This window comes from Amblyomma mixtum, chromosome 5 (assembly GCF_055824585.1).
Source record: "Amblyomma mixtum isolate Tamu chromosome 5, ASM5582458v1, whole genome shotgun sequence".
In the NCBI taxonomy this organism is placed as follows: Eukaryota; Metazoa; Arthropoda; class Arachnida; order Ixodida; family Ixodidae; genus Amblyomma; species Amblyomma mixtum.
The window spans coordinates 163,424,343-163,448,357 of NC_143016.1; the positions used below are offsets into that span (position 1 = coordinate 163,424,343).

Here is a 24,015-nt window from a genome sequence, read left to right on the forward strand (position 1 = left end):
TGTGATGCATTGGCAACATACATGTATATCGGGCTTTTCACTAATTCTAAGAGCTTCAGAAGGAATGCCTTTTTAAGCTCTAGGCTCCTGTACTGTCACATTCCTCAGGACGGTAGACACGTTGGCAGCGGCCGAAACGTGCTCCGCTTTCGCTTGGACATGGCGACAATCGCGACGTGTGAACTATACGTGCCGAGGTATGAAATAAACGTTGCTCTAGTTGTACTCACCCTGTCTGGCAGGCAAGATACTAAGATGCTGATTCATTGGTGTTGTAACGACTACCTACGTATATATGATTTAATATGACGAATTAAGAGTCAACATTATGTTGGCTGCTGTTCCAACCGTTGAGCATGCCTAAGATTGCATGCCCAACGTATGCCAACTTAAGCATAGACCTCAAAGCCGCCGCGGTGGCTGGTGGCGGGGGCGTTCCGCTGCCGATCCCAAGGTCGCAGGGACGAATCCCGGCTGCCGTGGGTGCATTTCGATGCAGGGGAAATCCAAGAAATCTCATGTGCTCTACGGTGTTAGTACGCATTAAAGATCCCAGTTGTTCTAAATTAATCCAGACTCATTAACTACGGCGTCGCTCACAGCCTATGTGTCCCCTTCGGGCGCTAAACGTCACATGGCCAATATTGTATACCTTTAATACTTTCACTGGCCATGAAGCCGTACAGCTATTCGAGACCTTCGGACATTGACAGGACCAACTACAACGCGGCACTAGGTGTCGTCATAGGGCAGTGAGAAGAAGGCTACGAAAAGGGCCGCCGATGTCATCGGCGATATTGTGATGGATGGTGGTAGTCTCTATTCTACGTGTTGCGACTGGTATGTGGTGTTCCGATGAAATTAAGACTCAGTCACTGACCATAGTCGACCTCCTACAACACCAAACTAAGCAGCGCAAGGAATTGCTGAACAGCTCGGGCGCTTCAGGTCACTAGTAGTAGAACGGCTAGTGATCTGAAACACCGTGAAATTCTGCATGCCATATGGCCCACTTGATTGACAGATTGAAGACGGATCGCACTTAGCAAGTCAGAATGTGCGACAAATATTTTTTAAAAGTATGCGCGTTCAGAAACGAAAAGAGTGCTATGCGCGTGCACGAGTGAAAACTCACACTTCGGTGCCACATGTTAAGGCAGCCGTTGCGCAAAATATCCAGCGTCGTCGGTGTCGTCTACATTGTGAGAGAAAAATGGCGCAGGGTGGCTGAGGTGGCCATCCTCCGAACCATAAAACACAGTTGGGCCACCAAGTTCATGTGACCTTTTGGTGTCATCACAACCTGCCTATCGGGTTGTGAGCAAACTGACTGCCATAGCAGGTGGCAGTTTAATAAATTAAAGATTGCATGCGAGAGGTTACTCAGGAGGGGCAGCCTGTGTCTCACAAGCCCCGAAAGGCAGAATCGGGCGCCTCAAAGTATGAGAGCCAAGTTTATAGAACATATAGACGGTGCAGACATTTGCGTTTCCATCATTAATACACATGCAGAGTTAAAATGTTGTGAGAGGTTGAATTAACAGGCAAATACATTACATAAATACCCTAATAGAAGACAAAGGCAAATAAAAACACGAATTTTCATCAGCTACTGCAACAGTTCGCCGACCCGAGGACGCTTAAATGGCCGTCCCGAACACTGATACGCGAAGCCTCGCTGGTTCACCAGCTGCCTGACAGTTGCACTGAACGCGGGAATCGTGCGGCAGCGCTTCGTTGAAAGCAACAGACATTTCTACGGAACGTGCTGGCTCCACCATCATGGAACTTGTGATGTCATGTGAAAGCCATCTGTAAGAGAACCGCGTTTTGTGCTGGCCGCCAGCACAAAGCGCCTCTCTTACAGATGTCTTGCACATGATATCAAACGTGCCATATGATGGTGGACCACGAATAGCCTTCGAAGTCTGCGTTGAAGCTGATAACGGTTGCCGGATTATAGATAAGCATTTACACACCCACAAAGCTTCTGGTCCAACAACAAAGTGGCCCGTATGACGTCAGTGCGAGCCATAATGATGCTAAGCATCTGTTTATTACTTTGCACCAAGGCGGGGCACACACAAACGCAACTTCTCTCTTGTAAACACTCAATAATGCTCCTACCGGGGCGCGCATCACTATTGGTCACGAGAGTTGGAAAGCTACAGAAAGTGTGAGTCGTTTCCATGCTGATGGGCGCCACCGCTTCCGTGCGATGCGGAAAGGGCATTGTTTTACGTGTACAAAATTGCGTGCTCTCCTCTGCTAATCTGAGGACCTTTCTGTGTTCTTCTGGATTGTTTGATGGTGCACCGGCGCGGTTCTGTTCTCGCATTGCAGGCTTAGCTGTGCTTCGAATTTTGTGACAATGGTCTGAAACGTGTAAGGCAGCACCACACATTATGATGGATGACATGGTGTTCAGAGGATAAGAAAATGATTAACGGTTCGTGAAACTGCCATTCTGAATTGGGGCACTTTTGGTACTCAGGAAGTCGCAAATGGGACAAAGTAGAAACCTGCCGTATCCGACGTGTACTGCCCTCTTAGCTTATGCATAGTGCGTTTATTGGGACACTCATGTGAATTCCCATTATCGCTGTTTGCATTATGGCCGTGCACTGTGTGATGTCAGTAAACGTTAAAGAACCCCAAGTGGTCGAAATTTCCGGAGCCCTTCACTACGGCGTCTCTCATAGCTTCAGTCGCTTTGGGACGTTAAACGCCATAAACCATTAGGCTGTAGGAACGCAGAAGGCCTTTGTAATATGGTCCACAACGTTAATTGGATTGCGAACGCTTAGAAATTGGGAAACGGCTAGATAATCAACATGCGCTCCCTAGAAGAACTTTTTTCAAACGGTAACGTATACTTGCTCATCAGCTTGATCGGTATTTAAATGTTATTTTCGGTACCTAAATGAGCATGACCTAGGGGAAAAAATGTTTACATATATAAACCCACCGAGACACGCATATTACTGCTGCATATCAAGCTGAAGTGTTAGAAATCTTACACATCTGGGGTTATGGGAAATGATTCCATGCAAATGACATCAGCCAATAAACGCGCATGAAACGGAATGAAACGAGTGCCGTAGACCTCAAACCAAATGAGATCGCAAATAACGGATAGCGGACGAAATCTGCTTAGAGTCCCATTATCGCCGTCGCCAATAATGGCGCTGGTAAAACGTAATTAAGTGTACCGGATCACACTTAACAGCGCTGAACGTCTTGCCCTCCAAAATGCGCGCCACACAGGAGAATCGATTGCGACCGCAGCGGTGGCCTGGTGGTTTGAGCATCCGTTTCATATGCAGGAAGTGCGCTGTTTGATCCCGAGTGTCGTCGGGTAGGCAGTGATTTCTAATGGGTACAAGCTGTTCCCTGGCCTGATGCTCGGATTCTCTTGGAAAATCGGTCTTTAACCCCGCCTTGTGTACACTCAAAACACCTTGTCCTACGGCGCTCTTTGGCAAAAGTTACTCTTGCGCCATTAAAATCGAGTGTCGTCATCAGAATAGATTGCCGGCTGATGCTAGTAAGGTTAGTTGTCACATTTTAAAACCATTCCTTCTCCAAATGTTTCATTTGCTTCGTTAGTATTTGCATTTCTCCACTAAAACGGAGAGTTGAGCTAGTTGGTACATGTTTCTTGGAAAAAACAGCGCTAAACGAAAGGACAACGAAAAAGAGTACAACAGGACCGGCGCTGACTATCAACTGAAGGCTTTATTAGGAACAACACGCAATATATACTCCAATGACAACCAAGAACGCATGGCAACACCAAAAGCTACAATGATACATCAATAACCTGGATCCAGATACTTCAGTTCACAGTCATGAACTGTTACAGAGGGGATGCTCACGCACGAGTCACTGTTTTTTTGAACATGAAAGGCTTCACTGATTTCCCGTGTTAGTTTATCTTTGTGTTTGTACAGAATCTTTGTTTCGTTAAAAATGGGGGTACATGATTTCTCAGAAGAATCAGGTTGGTTATTCTGGGAACAGTTCCTGTAATGCAAGGCCAAGTTTGACGACGGAGCCCCCCTTAATGAAGTGTTGTGGTCTCTTAAGCGGGTGTTCAAGCACCTTCCTGTTTGGCCTATATAGGTCTTCCCGCACGTGAAAGGCACTTGATACACAACCCCTTCAGCACAAGGGACAAACCGCCGGTCATGCTTAATCTGGCAACCTTTTTTTGTTTTTTCTTCGTTTCTTTTCCTCTTCCCTGGCCCTTCTATCTACAATGGCGCACAATTTGCCGAGCTTGTTTGGTGCCGAAAAAAGAACGTCAATGCCATATCTGCTGCCTACTTGCTTCAAACGGTGTGACATTTGGTGAATGTACGGTAGAACAACGAATTTCTTTTTTTCCTTTTTTGAAGGTTCCTGTGGTTCATGCCTTTTGACCCTTTTAATTATCTTACTGCAAGCAAGTAATAAAACATCATCTGGAAAGCCCGCACTTCTTAGCCTCTGAACCTGCTGATTAAAACTTGTACTGATGGCATGCACGCATGACTTGGTTATGGCAGCACCTAAGCAAGAAACTGCTATGCCACATTTAACAACCTTGGAATGCGCTGAACGAAAACTGAGCAAAGGCTTCTCTGATCTCTGAAGGAAGGACCAGCACACGTGATCTTGCTTCGTTGTCAATCTTATATCTAAAAACTGCAGCTCCTTGTTGTGAGGTTTTCCAAAGGTGAAAGTTAGTCCGTGCCCGCTTGCGTCGAAAATCTTTAACACCTCATCGACCTGCCTATTGAATTTATGATGTTCGACAAAAACAAGATAATCATCCACATATCTAAAGATGCGTTTTATACTGACGCCTAACTTACTTTTAATAGCCTGATCTACATAACTGAGAAAGATGTTACTTAGTACAGGAGCCACTTTTGAACCAATACAGACCCCCTGTTTTTGAGTGTACAACTTCCCTTCCCATTCAATAAAGGTGGACTTAAGATAAAAAGACAAAAGCTCCAAAAAGGCACCCACAGAGATCCCGCATTTCGAAATGAAATCACTTTCATCATTATCGTCTATTATGCACTTGCTAACATATTCTAGCAGGCTATTGTGCGGAAGTGAATAAAATAAGTCCTGAACATCTATGCTGAACATACTGCACAAACCCGGATTATGACACTTCAAATAGTCAACAACAGCCAGGAGGAGGAGGAGGAAAAACTTTTATTAAGCAACCCTTGAAAGGAAGCCAGTGAGGGTGGGGATAAGGATAAGGGGGTTGCAGGAACAGGTGGGCCCTCGCGGTCGCGCTAGGTGGCCAGGAGCCCATGGGCCCTGGCGACCTCTGTGGCCCAGGTCACCATCCGGAGCTGAACCTCCGGCTGTGAGCTGTGCAGCACGGCCTCCCATCTCTCCTGGTCGTCGAGTCTCAGAAAAGGGGGAGTTGGAGTATTAGGGCAAGCCCTAAGTATGTGATGAACATCCGCCTTAGGGTGTTGGCATAATTTGCAGGACGGATGGTAGTCCCCTGGGTGCATGAGGGAATACAGGTAAGGGTTCGGAAAAGTGTCTGTCTGAATCCGTCGCCAAACGACTTGCTCGGCCTTATTTAGCGATTTATGGGGAGGGGAGTAAACTAGTCGGGAACCCCGGTAGTGAAGCGTAACTTCATGGTACGTCATCATGCGTTCCCTAGCACTGCGGAAGCAGGGGAGGCCGTCCACCGCCCGGTCGACGAGTCCTCGGGCGTGATTGTGTGCAGCCGTATTCCCCGGGTGTCCGCAATGCGCAGGAACCCAGATGAGTGTGATGAGCCGACTCGGTGGTGCAACACTGTTCAGAATGCGATGTGCTGGCGTGTGAACCCGTTGTTTGGCGAAATTTCGTATGGCTGATTTAGAATCCGAGAATATGTATTTGGCATTTGTTTGAGTAATGGCCAGGGCTATAGCTGCTTCTTCAGCCTCGACGGGATGTTGAACGCGATTGAGAGTAAGGGATGAGCAAGGATTATGATTGCAGTTAAGTACCGTGATTGCATAGGCTGAGGTGATAGAATATTCTGCAGCATCTACGTATGTGACTGCTCGATCCCTAGCGTAGTGCTTATGTAGGGCTGTTGCCCGAGCTGTGCGACGATCTTTGTCATGCTCAGGATGAGTGTTTCTAGGCAGAGGTGGAATATAAAGATTTTTTGCAAGGTCTAGAGAAATGTTATGCTGATCCGAAATTTGGTCGTCGAGGGTGATTTTGAGTCTTTTCAGAAGATTCTGTCCGGTAGGTGTTCGAGATAGGCGATAGTATTGCCCCGTGAGGTGGGCTTCAATTAGTTCTGCCAGGGTGTTATGCACGCCTAGTTTGAGGAATTTGCTCGTGGGGGTTGAATTCGGGAGGTGAAGGGCAGCCTTATATATACCCCTGATCATTCTATCTGCTCCTGCTCTGTCCGAGTGAGATACAGATAGGGGAGAGTATAAATGAGTTTGCTGATACAGAAGGCTTGGACGAGACGTCGCGTGTCTGCCTCCCTCATGCCTCGGTGTTTATTATTAATTCTACGAATGATCGCAGTCGTATTCTGTACAGTGTGGCGGAGTGATTTAATGGTGGTCGTGTTGAAGCCGTCATTCGTGATGAGCATACCCAAAACCCTAATGACGGGTTTAATTGGAATTGGAATGTCTTCAAGTTTGATAACAATTTGTGGCGGATCAGGATCCGGGTATCGGGGTCTGATTAGAAGGAGTTCTGATTTGGCAGGGGAACATGCCAGGCCTATACTTTGTGCATATTTTTGGACCGCGTTTGTTGCATTTTGTAATGTTTCCTCTATTTCACCGCAGTTTCCTGCGCTCGTCCAGACGGTGATATCATCCGCATAGATGGAGTGATAGAGGTGGGGAATTTTAGACAAGATTTGAGCAAGAGGGATGAGCGTGATGTTGAACAAAAATGGTGAGAGAACTGCACCTTGTGGCGTACCATGGCTGCCTAGTGGGAAGGTAGGAGATGTGACTGATCCGATTTGGAACTCCGCGGTCCTGTCACATATGCATAGGTGCGTTCTCCCACGTGCAGGGAGCTCAAAGCTTGTAAAATGGCTGAATGTTGCACATTATCGAATGCTTTGGTTAAATCTAAAGCAAGAAGTGCTTTGGTGAGATGAGGAATCGAAGGATCAAGTATGTCTTCCTTGATCTGTAGCATGACATCCTGTGTTGAAAGGTGGGATCTGAAACAGAACATGGTATGGGGGTAGATGTTGTTCTCTTCCATGTGTCGGATGAGACGGTTTAGGACAACATGCTCCATGAGCTTGCCCGCACATGAAGTTAGAGATATGGGCCGAAGATTTTGCAGGTCTAGCGGTTTGCCTGGTTTAGGTATAAAGGTAATTCTGGCATGCTTCCACTGTTCTGGGAGCGTGCCAGCTTCCCAATGCTGATTCATAAATTCTGTGAAGGCCGCGACAGTTTTGCCATCCAGATTTCTCAGAGCCTTATTGGTGACTTGATCTGCACCTGGTGCTGAAGTGGTCCTGAGCTGCTGTAAAGCTGCCCAAACCTCTGCCTCGGCTATAGGGGCATCGAGTTGAGAGTTACAAGATCCCTCATATTGTACAGGGGTTAGTTGAGGGGTGTCTGGGAAGTATTTATCTCTAAGTATTTGAATAATGTCCTGACCTTGTTGTTGTGCGGAATGAACTAAGCGTATAATTGCTTTGGAGGTCTCTGATCTAGGTGAGCTGGGGTCTAATAGAAATCTGAGGAAATGCCATGTGTTCTTAAATTTGAGATTGCCGTCCAGTCTATTACATATCTGAGACCATTGCTGTGTGGTTAACCAGGCAGCGTGTTCCGTAATTTGCTCTAGAATTTTGGCCAAGGTACGTTTAAGTTTGCGATTATGTTTTTGCCGCAACCATCGCTTTTCCACCCCTTGATAGGCTTGCCACAGATGTTGTAGTCGGCTATCTACTTGATTCGACTCCTGAGTAGTTGCAGCTTCCTTAGTAGAAGCTTCAATTTCTTTGTTTAATTGGGTAACCCAAGAGGAGTAGTCCGCTATTTTTTGAGTGGCAGTGGACTCTCGCCTTTTCCTGAAAAGATCCCAGTCCACTATGCGTTTAATCTTGACTGGCAGGGTGAGGTTTCTTGCGTAACACGTGAGTGAAAGAATAAAGTGATCACTTCCGAGGTTTTGGCCTGTATTTGTCCAAGTAACATGCTTTAGATGTTTTCCAAGGGTGAGGTCTGGGCAGGTATTTCTGCTTACACTGTTGCCTATTCTAGTTGCCTGATTGGGATCTGTATAGAGAGTCATGTGATTTTGGTGGATGAATTCCCAGAGATGTTTCCCTTTGGGTTGAGTATATTTATATCCCCAGTCCGTGTGCGAGGCGTTAAAATCCCCGACAACAATTAGTGGTGAGTGCGCCGCAACAGAAAGGGCTTTTCGTAAGGCCCTGAGAAGCTGTGGATGTTTATCCTTCGGGTGGCTGTAGATATTCAGGACAAAGTATGTAGGTTGACCTGATTTGCGGGGGAGAATTTAAATGTACTGGCAGTCATGGAGCACGTCTGTCATGTCATGAATGATGTAGGTGATATTGCGATGCACGAATGTAGTGACACATTGGTGTGATGCATCAGAGGGGTGGATAGCTTGATAGCCTGGTAACTTATACGTATTGTTAGGTTCCTGGATTGCTATAATGTCTGGGATTTGAGAGGCTTGCTGAATATGAAGAAGAAGATTATCTTTTTTCTTTTTAAGGCCTCTGCAGTTCCATTGCCAAATATGGAGGGAAGGATTCTGACGGGGGGTTGGCGTGGAAGAGGTAGCCATTTCTAGTCTGGTTGGGAGGAAGGGTTAGACGGGGGGCTGCTAAGTTTCTTAACAATATCATCAAGTACTTGCTCCAGGTGAGTAAATCGTTCAGCGATCTGAGTGAAGCCCAACTCGACTTTTTTTTCAGTGTTGTTCGCTTTTTCCTCGATCTCCCGAAGTTGTTGGATTGTTACTACTTGCGTTCCCTCATCAACCAGCGGACGTTTTTTACGAGGAGTGAGGTCTGACTGGTGAAAAGAGGTTTGCTCCAATTGCTGAGAGTTATCTGTAGGGTTGGATTCGTCTGTCTTAGGAGGAGGTGAATTGTGGGTGTCGACTGATGCCGACTGCGCTTGGAAAGCTCGCGTTGTTGCGAAAGCCGCACAGGCAACAACAGCCAGGGAATTAGACACAAGAAACGGATCAACAATTGTTAGTGAACTAAGGTATTTCTGTAAGAAACATGACACCTCATATTGCCATGTTGCTCTCTCTGTAACAATACAGCGGAATGGAACATCGGGCTTGTGCGTTTTTGCTGAAAAAAATACATCCAGGCAGTCTTCTTTAGCATTCTTAACAGGCGAGTGGAGCAACTGTAGATTCATTTCCCCCAGTAACTTCAAGGCTTCTCGCTTTTGCTGTTTAACATTTGCAGACAATGGTTTAAAGTTCTTTGCGATGGCTACTCTGGCTTTTTCAGTAAACAGTTTTTCCGGGAGAATGACAAAATGCCCCTCTTTATCGGAAACAGTCAGCCTCAACTTTTCAGACTCCAGAAAACTAACCAATGGCGCTAAGTTACGACTTCTTCCCGGCACGTCCTGAGTCCTTTTCAGAGCATCAACACATTCAACGACGCACCTGGGCCGCTCCTCTTGCGGGACAAGACGTGAGATGGACCTTCCTAGAGCCAGTTTTTCCTCTTTGTCAAGCGTCGGCTGGAAGCAAAACTTCGGACCGACCTTCAGCACCTCCTGGAACCTCTCTGGCACTCGCTGCTCACCCAACACCAGTAGCTTCCCTTCAGGATTAGTGGGCTTCATTTTCGTAGGCGCCCAAGGGCGGGACGAGTACCAAAGGAAATCCGTGTGCTTGTTCGCCACTTCACACCACTCACGGAAGCTCCGGGCGTGAAGAGGATCCTGGCCGCATGCTACCCAGAGGCAGTCCTTGTAAAAGCGATGCTGTCGCCACCACTCCGAAGATATTATCCGGCACATCCTGCGGCTGTGGCCCTTTGAAGGAAGCATCCCGCCGCACAACACCTGGACCTCAACCGGGCACAGCGCACGACTCGCATGCCACGAGGCTAGCCGTGCCTTGAAAGCACGGCTAGCCTCGGCTGTTCAAAAAAACAGTGACTCGTGCGTGAGCATCCCCTCCGTAACAGTTCATGACTGTGAACTGAAGTATCTGGATCCAGGTGATTGATGTATCATTGTAGCTTTTGGTGTTGCCATGCGTTCTTGGTTGTCATTGGAGTCTATATTGCGTGTTGTTCCTAATAAAGCCTTCAGTTGATAGTCAGCGCCGGTCCTGTTGTACTCTTTTTCGTTGTCCTTTCGTTTAGCGCTGTTTTTTCCAAGAAGCATTTCTCCACCTGTGAAGTCAAAGCGATTCTCGGCGCTTTAAGAAGCGACTAATAAGAAACATGATGACATTCAACTTTACTTTCCAGCACCGAAAGCTAAGCATCTGCTACAAGCACCACTAAGAGGATCTACCGCAGGCATGGCCTTGTTGCTTTAGACGCCTTATTTTGGAAGCGCTGCTTTTTGACAGCAAGTTGCACACCGTGACATATCGGCTAATAGGGATCGAAACAGACGTTCTCTTCTGGCTTCTGGTATCAAACGCCGGGCATATTTTTCTCTGGCTTTGCTTCAGAGTTTGAAACTGTTTGCAAAAACCCTTTATTAGGCGTATTGGGGACATTGCATCCTACACCGCTTAAGCTTTCAGTAGTAATAGACTTTACTTCTGTTGTGTATTAGTGTTCTTGTAGGATGTTTTAGAGTATCCGCCGGACATGGAGGGAGCGTGGCCCCATCAGATAAGTTTACTTTCATTTGTCGCGTTCCGCAAGCCATTTCTGTAAAGAAATGATTAAGACAAGAAAGTGAGAGTAAGAAATAAAGCTTCTGAAATGCCGTGTGTGTTCTGTGGCGCCGCAGCATGCGGGAGTGCGACCAGCTGTGCACGCGCGTGGGCATCCTGTCCGGCGGCGACTTCACGCGCGTCGGCGACACGGTGGCCCTGAAGCAGTCGGCCACGCAGGGCTGCACCATCGTCATCAAGCTCACCGTGGAGCAGAGCACGCAGGAAGGCTCCATAAAGGACATCAGCCGGGGCATCAAGCGCGAGTTCCCGAACTCGGTCATCGCCGAGAAGCGGGAAGTGAGGACCCTCTTTTTTTTTTCTCGAAACCGGCGGCACAATGCTAATCGCGAGTCTTTCACAAAGACAACTCCTGCAGTATACTTCTTATGACTGAGACAGAAATGGTAATAGCGATGCAGCAAGACGTACACAAGAAAGACTGACACAGGACATGCGCTAACTTCATCTGAGTTTATTTACTGCAAAGCCAGCAAATATATAGAAAATTTAAGGCATGTGCGAAACACCGGTGCAACAGGCATCAACAAAACCGTTCAAAATAGATCTCTCTTGAAAAGGCGGACCGAAGTATCACTTACGCAATCTAATCCCTTCTTCTTAATGTGGAATGCTTCCATAAGCTCCCGCGCCTTCATATCTCCACTCCTGCCCAGAATCTTGCAATAAAAAGATAAAGATTCTGGAGATAAAGATTCTGGGCAGGAGTGGAGATATGAAGGCGCGGGAGCTTTTGTAAGTATTCCACATTAAGAAGGGATTAGATTGCGTAAGTGATACTGCGGTCCACCTTTTCAAGACTGAGATATCATATCTTCAACGGTTTTGTTGATGCCTGTTGTACCGGTTTTTTGCGCATGCCTTAAATTTTCTATGTATTTGCTGGCTTTGCAGCAATAAACTCAGATGAAGTTAGCGCACGTCCTGTGTCAGTCTTTTTTGTGTACGTCTTGCTGTAGCGCTATTACCATTTCTGTCTCAAATAATGCACCACCAAGCCCAAATTGACGTTCTTCTAAATTCTTATGAGTGCTGCCATGATTGCATCGCAGGAATTCCAATTAGTAGTATGACATAATATTCGATGACAAAACTCCAGGACATCGGGGCGTCGTACGTGGATGGGAAGTGACAGATATCTCTATAGTCGCATACAACTCAAGAGCAAAGCGGCAGATGCACTTGAAATGAAAGCTTCCAGCCAATGGCGGAGCCAGATTTTTATAACCACGCAGTTATTTATATCAAGCTATGGTTAATCCTCCCTCACCTGCCAGCCCTTGTAATGTCACCATAGCAGGTCCGAGGGGATTAACCACGGCGTCATGAAAATCTGTCGACGCCATGGGTCGGAGGGTATTTATTCATACGCGTCCGCCGTTTCGTTCGTAAGTGTTAGCCGACTATTGGAGCGGACAAGGAAGTAAATAAAGCATGTTTATTAAAGCTAAAGAAATAGATGGCTCATGCACGGGAAGGCCCGGCGTCCCCCAAAAAGTGGTGTTACAGAACTGCTACTGGTCGAAACGGTGTGACGTCATGTGTGACGTCACACCAGTGTGAGGGGAAAAAACGCAGTATTAACCAATAATGATCAGCACGAGCATGTACAACTGCACCAACTACAACGGAATAGAGCAGAATTGGAATAGAACGCACTAGAACGTTCAGACATTACAAAGCATTGCTTTTTACATGTATACAGCTACCCCTACAGAATGATGCACCAGCTTGCCCCAGTAATGTGGTTTGTTTTAAGACTGCTTAAATTAACCCACAAGTACAGGCCTGTTGCGTTCAAATCGGCATGAGATGTAGAATAGAACTGCTAGTCGCAACATCAGTCAGCCTTCAAACGGGATTTGAACAGTCGACGGACACATGCAAGGGTGCCTGTGGGAGCAGGTCGCCCCTGTATTGCAAGCCAGTTAGAGGACGCAAAGCGATGCTACCGCAATGCCGCACCTAATCGGGAATTAAGTGCCAACCTAGATATTTTTTTATTCAGCTCTTTGTTTCTTTTCCTCCTGTCACGCTCTCGCCGGAGCATTGGTGGCGGCTTGGAACGCCATTTGAGTGAAAAACAATCTCTGTTGTGGCGGTAGCGGCGGTGTCTGAATGACGCAAAGATATTTTTGTGCTCTGGCGTTTACGCAACCGGTACCTACCGACGCGCAGGTGATGACGATGGCGTCGAAGACCATTGCAAACAACTTAAATCCATCGTGATATGAGAGTTTGCTCCCTTTGTGTATATAATTAGTAGCCAGTTCTTGGTCACGCCGAACGCATCTCCTCTGTGCATGTTCACAGATAGGTCGTGTGGTGTGGCTGCCTACGCATCTTCCTTGATTATCCGGGAAGAATTACTTGATACCCGCTGCTCCTCTTTAGTGACGCAGGACTGCTTCAAGGAAGCGGTCGTTCCCGCTTTACGGGCTTGTTAAAAACCTGCATTTTGGGGAAGTACGATGGATTCTCAAATATAGTAGTGTCAGCGAGGGCCCACGCCGTGGAATAGTAGATAAGCGCAAACCTGTAACTTAGTCCAATGAAATCTAATAGCTGATCTAATACACGTGCGCGCCTGAATGTATTTTGGAAATTGTAGCTAAGCATTAGGCACAATTGTCGTCAATCTTAAGGTTTACTGGTTATTGGTAATTCTGTTTGAATTTTTATATTGTTGTGTAGAAGGAGGTAATTTTGGGCAAAAAATGCAAGACGAAGGCAAGGTAACTGATGGTCGTGAAGGATAACGGACTGGATTCTGAGATAAGGCAAGCGTAGCCGGGGCGTTATAAAGTTAGGTGGGCTGATGAGATTAAGAAGCCTTTTGGGGTACTGGTGGCCGTGGCTGGTACTGGACAGGGTTGGTTGGAGAGATATGGGAGAGATATTTTCCCTGAATAAGACGATGATGATGTAGCAGCACTTTATTCTTGCGGTCCAATGTCTCCTTAGTTTGCAACAGCCAACTAGAGCTGTCTGGAACTGAAACTGCACGGTTCATCTGCGTTAATGCGTCCGCGCGTAATGTCTTCTCGCTACGTAGATCATTAGCTGGACATGAGTTTCCCACCCCGCAAAAGTTTTCCGCTCTGTACCAAAACTGGCGGCGAGGCGACTGATTTGCGCAAAATTGTCGCGCCTTCGCAGGACCAGATGCGCTACCGGCTGAAGCCCAACACGGAGTACCCGCTCGTCTGGAGCGAGGTTATCTACAAGCTGCACTCGCTCCAGGAAGAGATAAAATTTGAGGATTTCTTGGTCAACGACACTTCGCTCGGCGAGGTGTTCATCGGGTTCGCGCGCGAGCGCAAGATGGTTGATTTCGGCGACAACCAGATACGCTACTACGAGAAGGACGCGCCCCCGGGAAGCGTCCTGCAGATTCCGGGACACCAGTAAAAGAGTGGTCTTCTATAATAGAGCAAAATTCTGGGGCTCTGGCCTCTTCTCGTAACGGCGCCTCTAGGCGTCATGGGTAGTACGAATGTGATAGTACCTGCTTTACTGAAAATCAACCACCACAGCAGTACGATTGCCGCAATGGTAATCTTCTTGCATTCGGTTTTCTAAAGTACGCTCTTACAGCCGCTCTTATGTAGTTTTTCTTGTTCGACAGCTAATATGTCAGCGGAACTTTAATTCGTGGTCAAGTTCTATTCCAAGATACATCATGTGGTCAGTAGCAATAAATAACTACGAATGTCTTTAAAACGTGCCAACGAGATACTGTAGCAGTGAAAACAGTTCACTTGTCGGTCATGCGCTTTTTAACCTCATTTCTTCCACCGATGCTTGTGTGGAAGTTAAAATAATTGTTCATTACCCTATTCTTGCACGAATAAACCATATCCCCAGTAATGATCATGTAGAGATTGTCGAGTAAAGCTTGCATTCATTACTATTTCTTGAAATTGTTGCTAACACAGATCAGTTGCCAATTACGTTGACCGCCAACCTAGGAATCGCTTTCGAATCATTCATCACGATACTATTTAAAGCCCTTGATGCAGCGTGCACTACAATGACATCATACAAGAAAAGTTGTTCCTGCCCTTACAACCCATGGTTTACAGAAAGTTTATTCAAAATTTCTACGCAAGAAATATTATTTATGGACGTGATACAAAACTTTCAGCAATGTACTCTGATGGCTTCTCAGAACGGTTAACAAGAAATATTAGGAACCTAGAATAAACCAAGCTTGTAGGGATTCTAAAAAGAAGGTAAATAAACTCATTCTTAAATAGGATACCTATTACGGCCTCATTAACTGAAATATAATCAGATACGCTTATACGTCACGACCCTCTACACACAGCCATTGCGTTAATTGCTTTATTTTATACCAACCACATGTTGCTCCACGCATTCATGTGCATCATTGCCTGCATTATATCTCGTCTGTTTTGCGATGCATGCTCTCACGTAGTCAACTTAATCCTCAAGACTGACATCTTGCGTAGCGCACTGAAGAAGGTAAACTAATACCTGTCTTAAAGAAAGGCGACAAACATCTAACAACTAACTACCGTACCATTCCTGGCCTTTCCTCCTTTAGCAAACTGACAGTAATTTTAGATCTTTTCTAATTTGGATTCCACTTTCGTTTTTGAATTCAATAGGCTGCAATTCTTAAAATTTAAGAACCACATATTGTGGTATCTTTAATGGCATTCATCGATGCCTTGAAGATCTCTGATTCTATTAACACAGTTTTTGACATATCAGACGGCCTTGGGAGTATCTCGTCCTGCACCAGTACGTATTCGCACCTATTTATTCAACCATGTCCAAGCAGTTTGCATCTGATGTGCTTTTTCTGCAGACAAGTCTACTAATGTTGGCGTTCGTGGTTGGCGTTCATGAGTGGACCACTTCTGTTTCTACGATGTGTTGCTGATCTCCCATCATGCCTCACCTTTTCTCAATGTATATTATACGCCGATGATACTCCCATCCTAGAGTTCGACAAGTTCATTGATTCCCTAACACAGACACTAGAGGCTTATGCTGCAAACTTGATTGCCCGGTGCCGGGATGACATGCTGAATATTAATGCCTCTAAGTTTACTTTGTCATTCTCATATCCACAAGGTTGTTCTTGACGTTCTGGGAATGCCATCCATGATTCATTAAGCTTGGCATTCTCATCCGCCGGTTCACAAAAGGATCACTTCCAATCCCATCACGTCTCCCCTCCTCTTCAATTTGGCAATGCTTCATCTTCCCTCCAAATTGTCTTCTCTGCCCGGGATACATCACGCTCTTTATGCGTATGACATTACAATCTGGGCCACGCAAGGTAACCTGGGCCACATGGAGTCCTGCCTGCAAGCAGCGGCGACCCTAGTCGACGACTACGCGGCCTACTGCGGACTCCAGTGCGCCCCAGCTAAATCAGAATTTGTGCACATACGTCCCTCCCCTCGGGACACAACACCGCTTCGCATCAGTCTCCCCTCGGGACCGATCCGGGAGGCCAAGGAGATCCGCGTCCTTGGCCTCTTCATACACCACCAACGCAGAGTCGACACCACCCTAGCCAAACTTCGCACGGTGGGAGACCAGGTGGGCCGCATGGTCCGCCGGGTCTCCAACAAGCGGGGCGGATTACGAAGCAAGGATGCACTGCGGCTTGCCCATGCTTTCGCAACGAGTAGAATCCTCTACTCAACTCCCTACTTGCACCTGCGCAAACACGATGATGACCAACTGGAGGTCATCCTGCGGAAAGTCATCAAGCGGGCTCTCGATCTCCCGGTCACCACGTCCAACCAGAGACTTCTGGCCTTGGGCGTGGTGAACACATTCCGGGAGCTTCGAGAAGCCCACTTAGTCAACGAATACACGCGTCTTGCACAGACCACGTCCGGTCGCCGCCTCTTGGACCGGCTACACATCAAACACGACTACCACATTGAGGAAAGGGAGAGAGTGCCAGAACCCTGGAGACGCGCCCTCCGGGTCCTACCCCTTCCCCGCAACATGTCCAGAGAAGACCAAAGCGGTCGTTGCCAGGCGCGCGCGGAAGCGTTGGCGCGATACTATGGTAACCAAGAACATGTGTATTACGTAGACGTTGCCGGCCCACACCACGGGGGGTGGTACACGGCCGCAGTCGTACACAACACAAACAGTTAACGGGCTCGCTTTCAAAGCCTACAGCGCAACACACGCGGAGGAGATTGCCATTGCTCTGGCTCTCACGAATCCCAAGTCAAAACACATCATCACCGACTCGCGAGGGGCCTGTCGGAAGTACGAGTTGGGCTGGGCTCCCCCGCTTGCCTGGCGCATACTGGAATATAGCTGTCGATCTGATGATCCAACTCCACGCAACCTGATTTGGGCCCCCGGTCACCAGGGACTCCAGGGAAACGAACAGGCCGATCAGGCCGCCCGCGCACTCTCTCCCCGGGCTATCTCCCTGTCTTTGGAAGGGTACTCCCAATCAGACAATCTGGCCATTACATTCAAACAAATCACCGATTACTACAAGGAGGAGCACCGGCGCTATCCGGCCCCTTGTAAGGGTCTGGATCGCGCTGACGAGCGCCTCCTCATCAAAATTCTCACTAACACTGTACTGTGCCCGGCGGTGCTTAAACATTTCAATACATCCTTTGATGGCACGTGCGAGTTCTGTGGGGAGGTGTCTGACACCTTCCACATGGTTTGGGCGTGTCAATCTAACCCATCTATCCCCCCCAACCCCACCAGAGAGGACTGGGAGGCCGCCCTGCTCTGCTGTCAAGACCTAAAGTGCCAAAAGGCCTTGGTTCAACGGACGCGGGCGGCGTTGCTTGTCAATGGGGCCCTGGAATAGGGGCTCCACCTAGTACTGTGAGGGGAAAGGGCCAATAGGGTCCTACCCCAATCACCTTTCTGTAAAAATTTAATTGCCCATAAATGTTTTTCACCACCACCACCCATTCTATTGAAAGTATACTATCAAGAACAAAGTATAAAGCCATTAGATGAACTAATAGCCTTAATTGAAGCCTACATCCCAACAAAAACTATTAACAAGCGGACACCTGAACGATGAACCATGGATAAAGAAGGAAATTCGAGCATATACTAGTCAACTGCATGAAATACAAGAATATTGTGACGAAGACGAAGCTGGCAGTGGCGCGGGACGGAGCGCTCGCGCTAGGCCAGCGGCCATTCAATCATCTCTCGTTCATGGTTCACCACGTCTCATTCTTCGGCTGGCCGCCACGTTACATTTGGTGTGAGGTGCTGGGGTCCCTTCATCGCCATCCTGGTCACGGAGCTTCGGCGTCCTGGGCCTGCCGTGGACGTCGGCCGTGAGTACCTGGTCAGCGCCGCACGGCCGTGCCCCAGCCCGCCCGACCTGAACCGACCTCGCCGCTCACCCCAGCCCCGTCCCCGCCCGGACCACACGACACGACGACCCAATACCCGACGGACCCAAGACCCCACTGACCCAAGACCCAAACGTGAAGACACCGCCCCCCTGCCCCCGCCGTTCGGTGCGTCCAAAGACCTTGGCCGTCAGCTCCTGGCACCCTACGGCCCGTATGCTTCGTGGACCGGGACTCATTCTCTCATCTTTCTCATCGTGGCGGCCAGCACTGCACCATCTTCTACATACTGTTCAACCCCCCACTCAAGACCATCGCCATTTCGCCGTCTGTTCGTCACCGATCGGGACGATCGCTCGGAGGCCCCGGGTAGTGTGACGAAGACGAAGCTGGCAGTGGCGCGGGACGGAGCGCTCGGGCTAGGCCAGCGGCCATTAAATCACCTCTCGTTCATGGTTCACCACGTCTCATTCTTCGGCTGGCCGCCACGTTACAATATAGACTACAGGAACTGTCACCTATTACAGCGTTGTCAGATTTATAAAAATGTGTTTATTGGAAGGTCTTGTTCTCAAGAAATCGCGCACTTAGTCGTTTTGTTCACAAATCATCATGTAGCAATTCATTACCTGCACTCAGTCTTCGTTCGTAATTATAATAGCGGTTCCAAAAGTACAGTACAAAACTGCAGGCCCATCTCTCTACTGAAAACGTTACCTACAGTACCGGGCAGAAACACCTTGAAAACAATTTTTTTAATGCGCAACATGGATTTAGACCAGCCTTATCATGCAGGACTCGCTGGTGGAAGATTTGACATTGGATTTCATGTAGACTGCACATTTCGCGATACTCGAAAAGCCTTCAATACCATTCCCAATGCCTTGCTTTTGCATAAATTGTCTCTGTATACACCCTGTCAGTGACACTTGGTTTATGGTTTATGGGGTTTAACGTCCCAAAGCGACTAAGGCTATGAGAGACGCCGTAGTGGAGGGCTCCGGAAATTTCGACCACCTGAGGTTCTTTAACGTGCACTGACATCGCACAGTACACGGGCCTCTAGAATTTCTCCAAAGAAATTCTAGCCGCCGCGGCCGGGATCGAACCCGCGTCTTTCGGGACAGCAGCCGAGCACCGTAACCGCTGAGCCACCGCGGCGGCTCAGTGACACTTGAATCTGGAATTACTTCTCCGGGCGAAACACAGTATGTGCTGTGATCAACGGATATAAATCGCCGCATGCCACCGTTACTTCTAGAGTGCCGCAAGGACCTGTTTGGGGCCTTTGGTGTTTTAGAGCGCAGCTCTGGCGCCCGTTTCTGCTTTTCGCGGTGTCGCCGTCGCCGTTGTCCGTTGCAACCAGCAGTGCACACCTTAATCGCGCTTTAAGCTATGAAACCAATGGAGCAGGAGCTTGGAAAGCAGAGGGCAAAGTCGGTAAATTGGTTTTTGAGGAGAGGAAATGCGCACTACCTGTCTCACACTTCTCGGTGGACACCTGAACCAGAAGGAAGGCGCATAACTGCCCTCTTGTAACAGTGGACACCTCAATCGTGCTTTAAGCTACGTGGCGGTAGTGAGAGATGTGCGCTGCATGCGTTGGCATTGACAACGTTGTGTCTGAAACGCGGCGCCGAAGCCATAGGCTTTCGGCGTTCGTTGTGTTTATTTGCGTTGGCGTTGACAACATTTTACACTCCGATGATTTTAAGGAAAGTAAATGCGCATAACTAGCTCCATGGGATGGTGGACGCCTCAATCGCGCTTATAGGTACGTGGGGTAATGAGAGAGAAGTGGGCTGCAGGCATTGACCGCGTTGTGCCAGAAACGTGGCGCCGAAGCCATAGGCCGTCGGCGTTCATTGTGTTCATGGGCGGTGGCGTCGAGAACGTTTCACACTCCGATCATTTTAAGGAATTGAAGTTCGCCTAACTGGCTCCCTGGGTCAGTGGACGCCTGAAACGCGCTTATAGGTACGTGGGATGATGAGAGAGAGATGTGGGCTAGCCGTGTGCATTAGCGCTGACAACTGTGAGCGAGATCTCTCGATCAACCATTAACTGCCACCTGCCAGGGTGGCAGAGTGGGTGGGGACTTTGAAGTAGGTATAAAGACAAACAACAACAACATACCACTCATGTGGAAGAACATCCCATTCGTCACGCTCGTAACCTCGCGAAATACTTGCAATGACCTCTTCTTTTAGAACCAGGCACTGGTGCAGCACATCGAGCATATATTTATTTCTCCGTCTACAAAGCTTCCTTCATGACTATCAAGAACCGTTAGTGGAGTGTTTCTTGAAGAAGGAATATGTGTGAAATATAACAAGCTTTCTGTAATTGTTCACACATATCTTGCTGGAATTCTTTGCCTCACTCTATCGAAAAGCTGAAACAGCTGATGAGCTGCGCTCAAATTTCGCATTAGGAAGTAACGTAATCGTCGGCAAGAGAATGTCTTCTGTGGCCTGTATGCGCTTCAGACCCAAGAACGCGGGTCTTGGAGTAGTGATGTCGCAGAATTGGACCAGTATTGAGCATAATATTTAGCTGCATTTTCTTGGTACTGAAGCCGATACCTGACGATGTAAAAAAAAGCTTTACGGAGGCGATTTCGTCGCGCTTTGGTTGGCTTTGCCGCAGAGCTCACGAACATGAGAGCAACTGCGCTTCAGCACAGGACAGTAATGCCTCGTGGAGAATGGGTAGCCAGACACAGAATGCTCGATTAATGAATTTCTGCGCACTTTCATTTTGAGTCGCTTGACATACCAACGGGCTCCGATACCATCAAGCGCACCGAGCGCACTACCAATTGATGGCAACCAATCCAGCATGCCGCGATAAAGAAAGCTAAAGTGCACATGGAGCCAGAGATACAGGGCGCGCTCGCTGGGACGTGTGCTGCGGGTCATGCGCACCGCGCAGCATACGTGGCGTCGTTCAACGGGCCGGAAATATAGTTTCCGGAGGAACAAAGAAGCGCAGCAGCAAACAGCATGCCGAAGCTGGCCAAATGTCTCGGCAAATGCTCCATTCAAGAGCCGCCTGAGCGGGTTAATTTATCCACATGTTTAGTGCGGTGCTCGACAGATCACATTATGCGCAGCGATTTCATTTCGCCACAGCGAATCGGTACGGTAGTGTTGGGCACCTTTACACGTCGACTGGAAACAACCCATTGGGTTCACCGAATGTTCCTTATATCACATCGTAGAAATTTTTGACATCGTGAAAAAATTTATCGAAAATATTTTTATTTCATTACGTTAAGGGCCTTTGCGGGCATTATATAGTGTGTGTGTGGAGGGGGGGGGGGTAGATCCGTCAACGAAAACATAACAATTATGCAACAACAAAGGGCTAAAAACAGGAATAAGCAAGGTAAGAATCAGGTGCAAATCGGTAACAGAAAAAATAAAATGCCTTGGAACAGGTTCTTAAAGAATAACAAATATACACATATAGCAATGTAGGCAAATAAAGAAGTTCAAAAAAGATAACACAAATTCTACCTCAACAAGTTACGCAACATGCCATCTAACATTTCCCATATGGGCTTCTGCAGGAGCATCGAACGCTGCGGTGGCTCAGCGGTTATGGTGCTCGGCTGCTGACCCAAAAGACGCGGGTTCGATCCCGGCCGCGGCGGCTAGAATTTCTTTGGAGGAGAAATTCTAGAGGCCCGTGTACTGTGCGATGTCAGTGCACGTTAAAGAACCCCAGGTGGTCGAAATTTCCGGAGCCCTCCACTACGGCGTCTCTCATAGCCTTAGTCGCTTTGGGACGTTAAACCCCATAAACCAAACCAAACCAAACCGAAGGGTAATGTTTATTTCTTCGTTATAACGATGCTTTTATATAAAATGCCTTTTCACAGCGCGGCGTGACTATTCCAGTTATGAGACAAAACGCTCCCTCGCATCTTTAGCGGACATACGTCGGTCACGTAGGAGGAGCAAGCAACCCGGCACGAATGATTTCCTTGCACAAAATTCCATTAAAGTCGAGGTGATGATGACAGAAGCATTTATACGAGAGAAGTATACGAACCAGCTATGAGATTAGCGTCATAATGCGCTAAGTTCATGTGTATGTGATTACAACGAATGCAGCGGGTTGGTTCCGCTTGCAACTAAGGGCCTATACTCTTGCCACCGAAGTTTTTTCCCCGACAATAACTAGTTTACAACAGGCTGGCGCAGACTGTCGACCAAGTGAAGGTAATATACTGGGGAAGACATGAATAATCATCATTAATTTCGAAGTGAAAGTTTCTCCAGGTCACTTTCTTGATTATGCAAGCGCGAAACGCAAGACTTGAAAGAGCACAGCCTAGAAGCATTATGATTTAAGTCTAACTCCTAACGAAACCCTGTATTGAACAGAATGCGCGTACGCTCTTAACACCAAAGAAGTGTAAAAAGAGTAAGCTGTACCCTAGCACACTCTCTCCAAAGGGCACGATATGCTTCCCAAGCCATGGAGTAGATTTCCATCATTAAAAACATAGTATACAAAAGGTTGGAGACAGAAACAAATTTTTCTCCTCAAAATGAGTAAATTTGTAGCAGGTACGAAGATTTTTAAGCCAGGTATTCATGTCCTTTATTTGCTAATCTCAGTACATTCGATGCCACGTTTAAAAGCGTCATCCCACTATTAAGTTCATCAAGTTACTATGCTTTGGAGTGGAAATTTGGAGATCAAAATCTACTCCGAAACTTGCGTCACAAACGCTTAACCGAAAAGGACTGCGCTAGAGGACAGCTAAACTCCTTTTGTATTCTCATAAAGGCTTGTTTGTGTTTAGTGTGCAGGCCTTTTCGGCTGCATGGCGGAAAACTTGGCTCTGGCATAAGTTTCTTTGTTAGCTACGCAAAACCGGCTTATCGTGCCAAAGATATCAGACGCACATGCCATGAGGCCTTATCACAACCATCATGACGAATAGAAGAGCCACCATGAGGAATCTTGCCATTTCACTCTTGAAAATAAAAGAAGCAGACATATAATTAGTTAGCAATACAGTTCTGACACTCCTTGTGTCTGCTGCAAAAATCTGGCGCGCCGTGAAATAAAGGTCACGTTCACGCGAACCTCTTTCAGTTCTCTTGAGGCCTCTGTTTGGGTGAACCTAGTGGGGCGTGCCCGCACACTCACCTCTTAGGGAAGATACTTTCTGCAGGAAAACCATCTGGACCCACCCTCTTTTTTTGAGAAATTGGAAGCATGTTATTTAAAAAGGAATGGGTGCTATGCAGTGGATATAAAGGAAGTGAATGCCTGTCGCAGTGTCAGCCCCCTTCCCCCTCTCCTCCACATACATATCACTGAACAACAGTGTAATGATACGTTACTGATGTATCTCATCGATGACTTTTCAACAATCAACCACCGTAGTAAACCAAATAAACAAAATCTGATATCACAAGCGCTTCGAATTATTGATACATATGTTCGCAGAAAAAAATGGCTGAGGCTTAGCTAAGGTTAAGCCTAGTCAGATGCGAAGCATATTGATGGCTAGGCTTGGTAATACATGGCTTTCCTTGGTTGACGTTCATCCCGCTCTTCATCGGTCTCTCTGGCACGCTGAAGCTTTCGTTTCTCGTTCAAATCAGACCTGCCTCTAGGCGGCATCCCAACACCTGTTCGCCTCGTAAGTGCCCGGAGAGGCTGCTGTAGCGTCACGTGGTCAGCTGTAGCGCCTCTGATGTGGAGC

General features: G+C 47.5%; 1 protein-coding gene across 1 annotated transcript in view; it reads left to right on the forward strand.

The window, feature by feature from the left end:
- The window catches only part of LOC149344360 (phospholipid-transporting ATPase ABCA3-like), an 80,774-nt gene extending 66,063 nt beyond the window's left edge, over window positions 1-14,711 (forward strand). The window contains exons 22-23 of the mRNA XM_089542612.1: window positions 10,998-11,220; window positions 14,101-14,711. Coding sequence (XP_089398738.1) covers window positions 10,998-11,220; window positions 14,101-14,352 — 475 coding nt within the window. The 3' untranslated portion in view covers window positions 14,353-14,711. The remainder of the gene's footprint in view (window positions 1-10,997; window positions 11,221-14,100) is intronic.
- The last annotated feature ends 9,304 nt before the right edge of the window (window positions 14,712-24,015 follow it).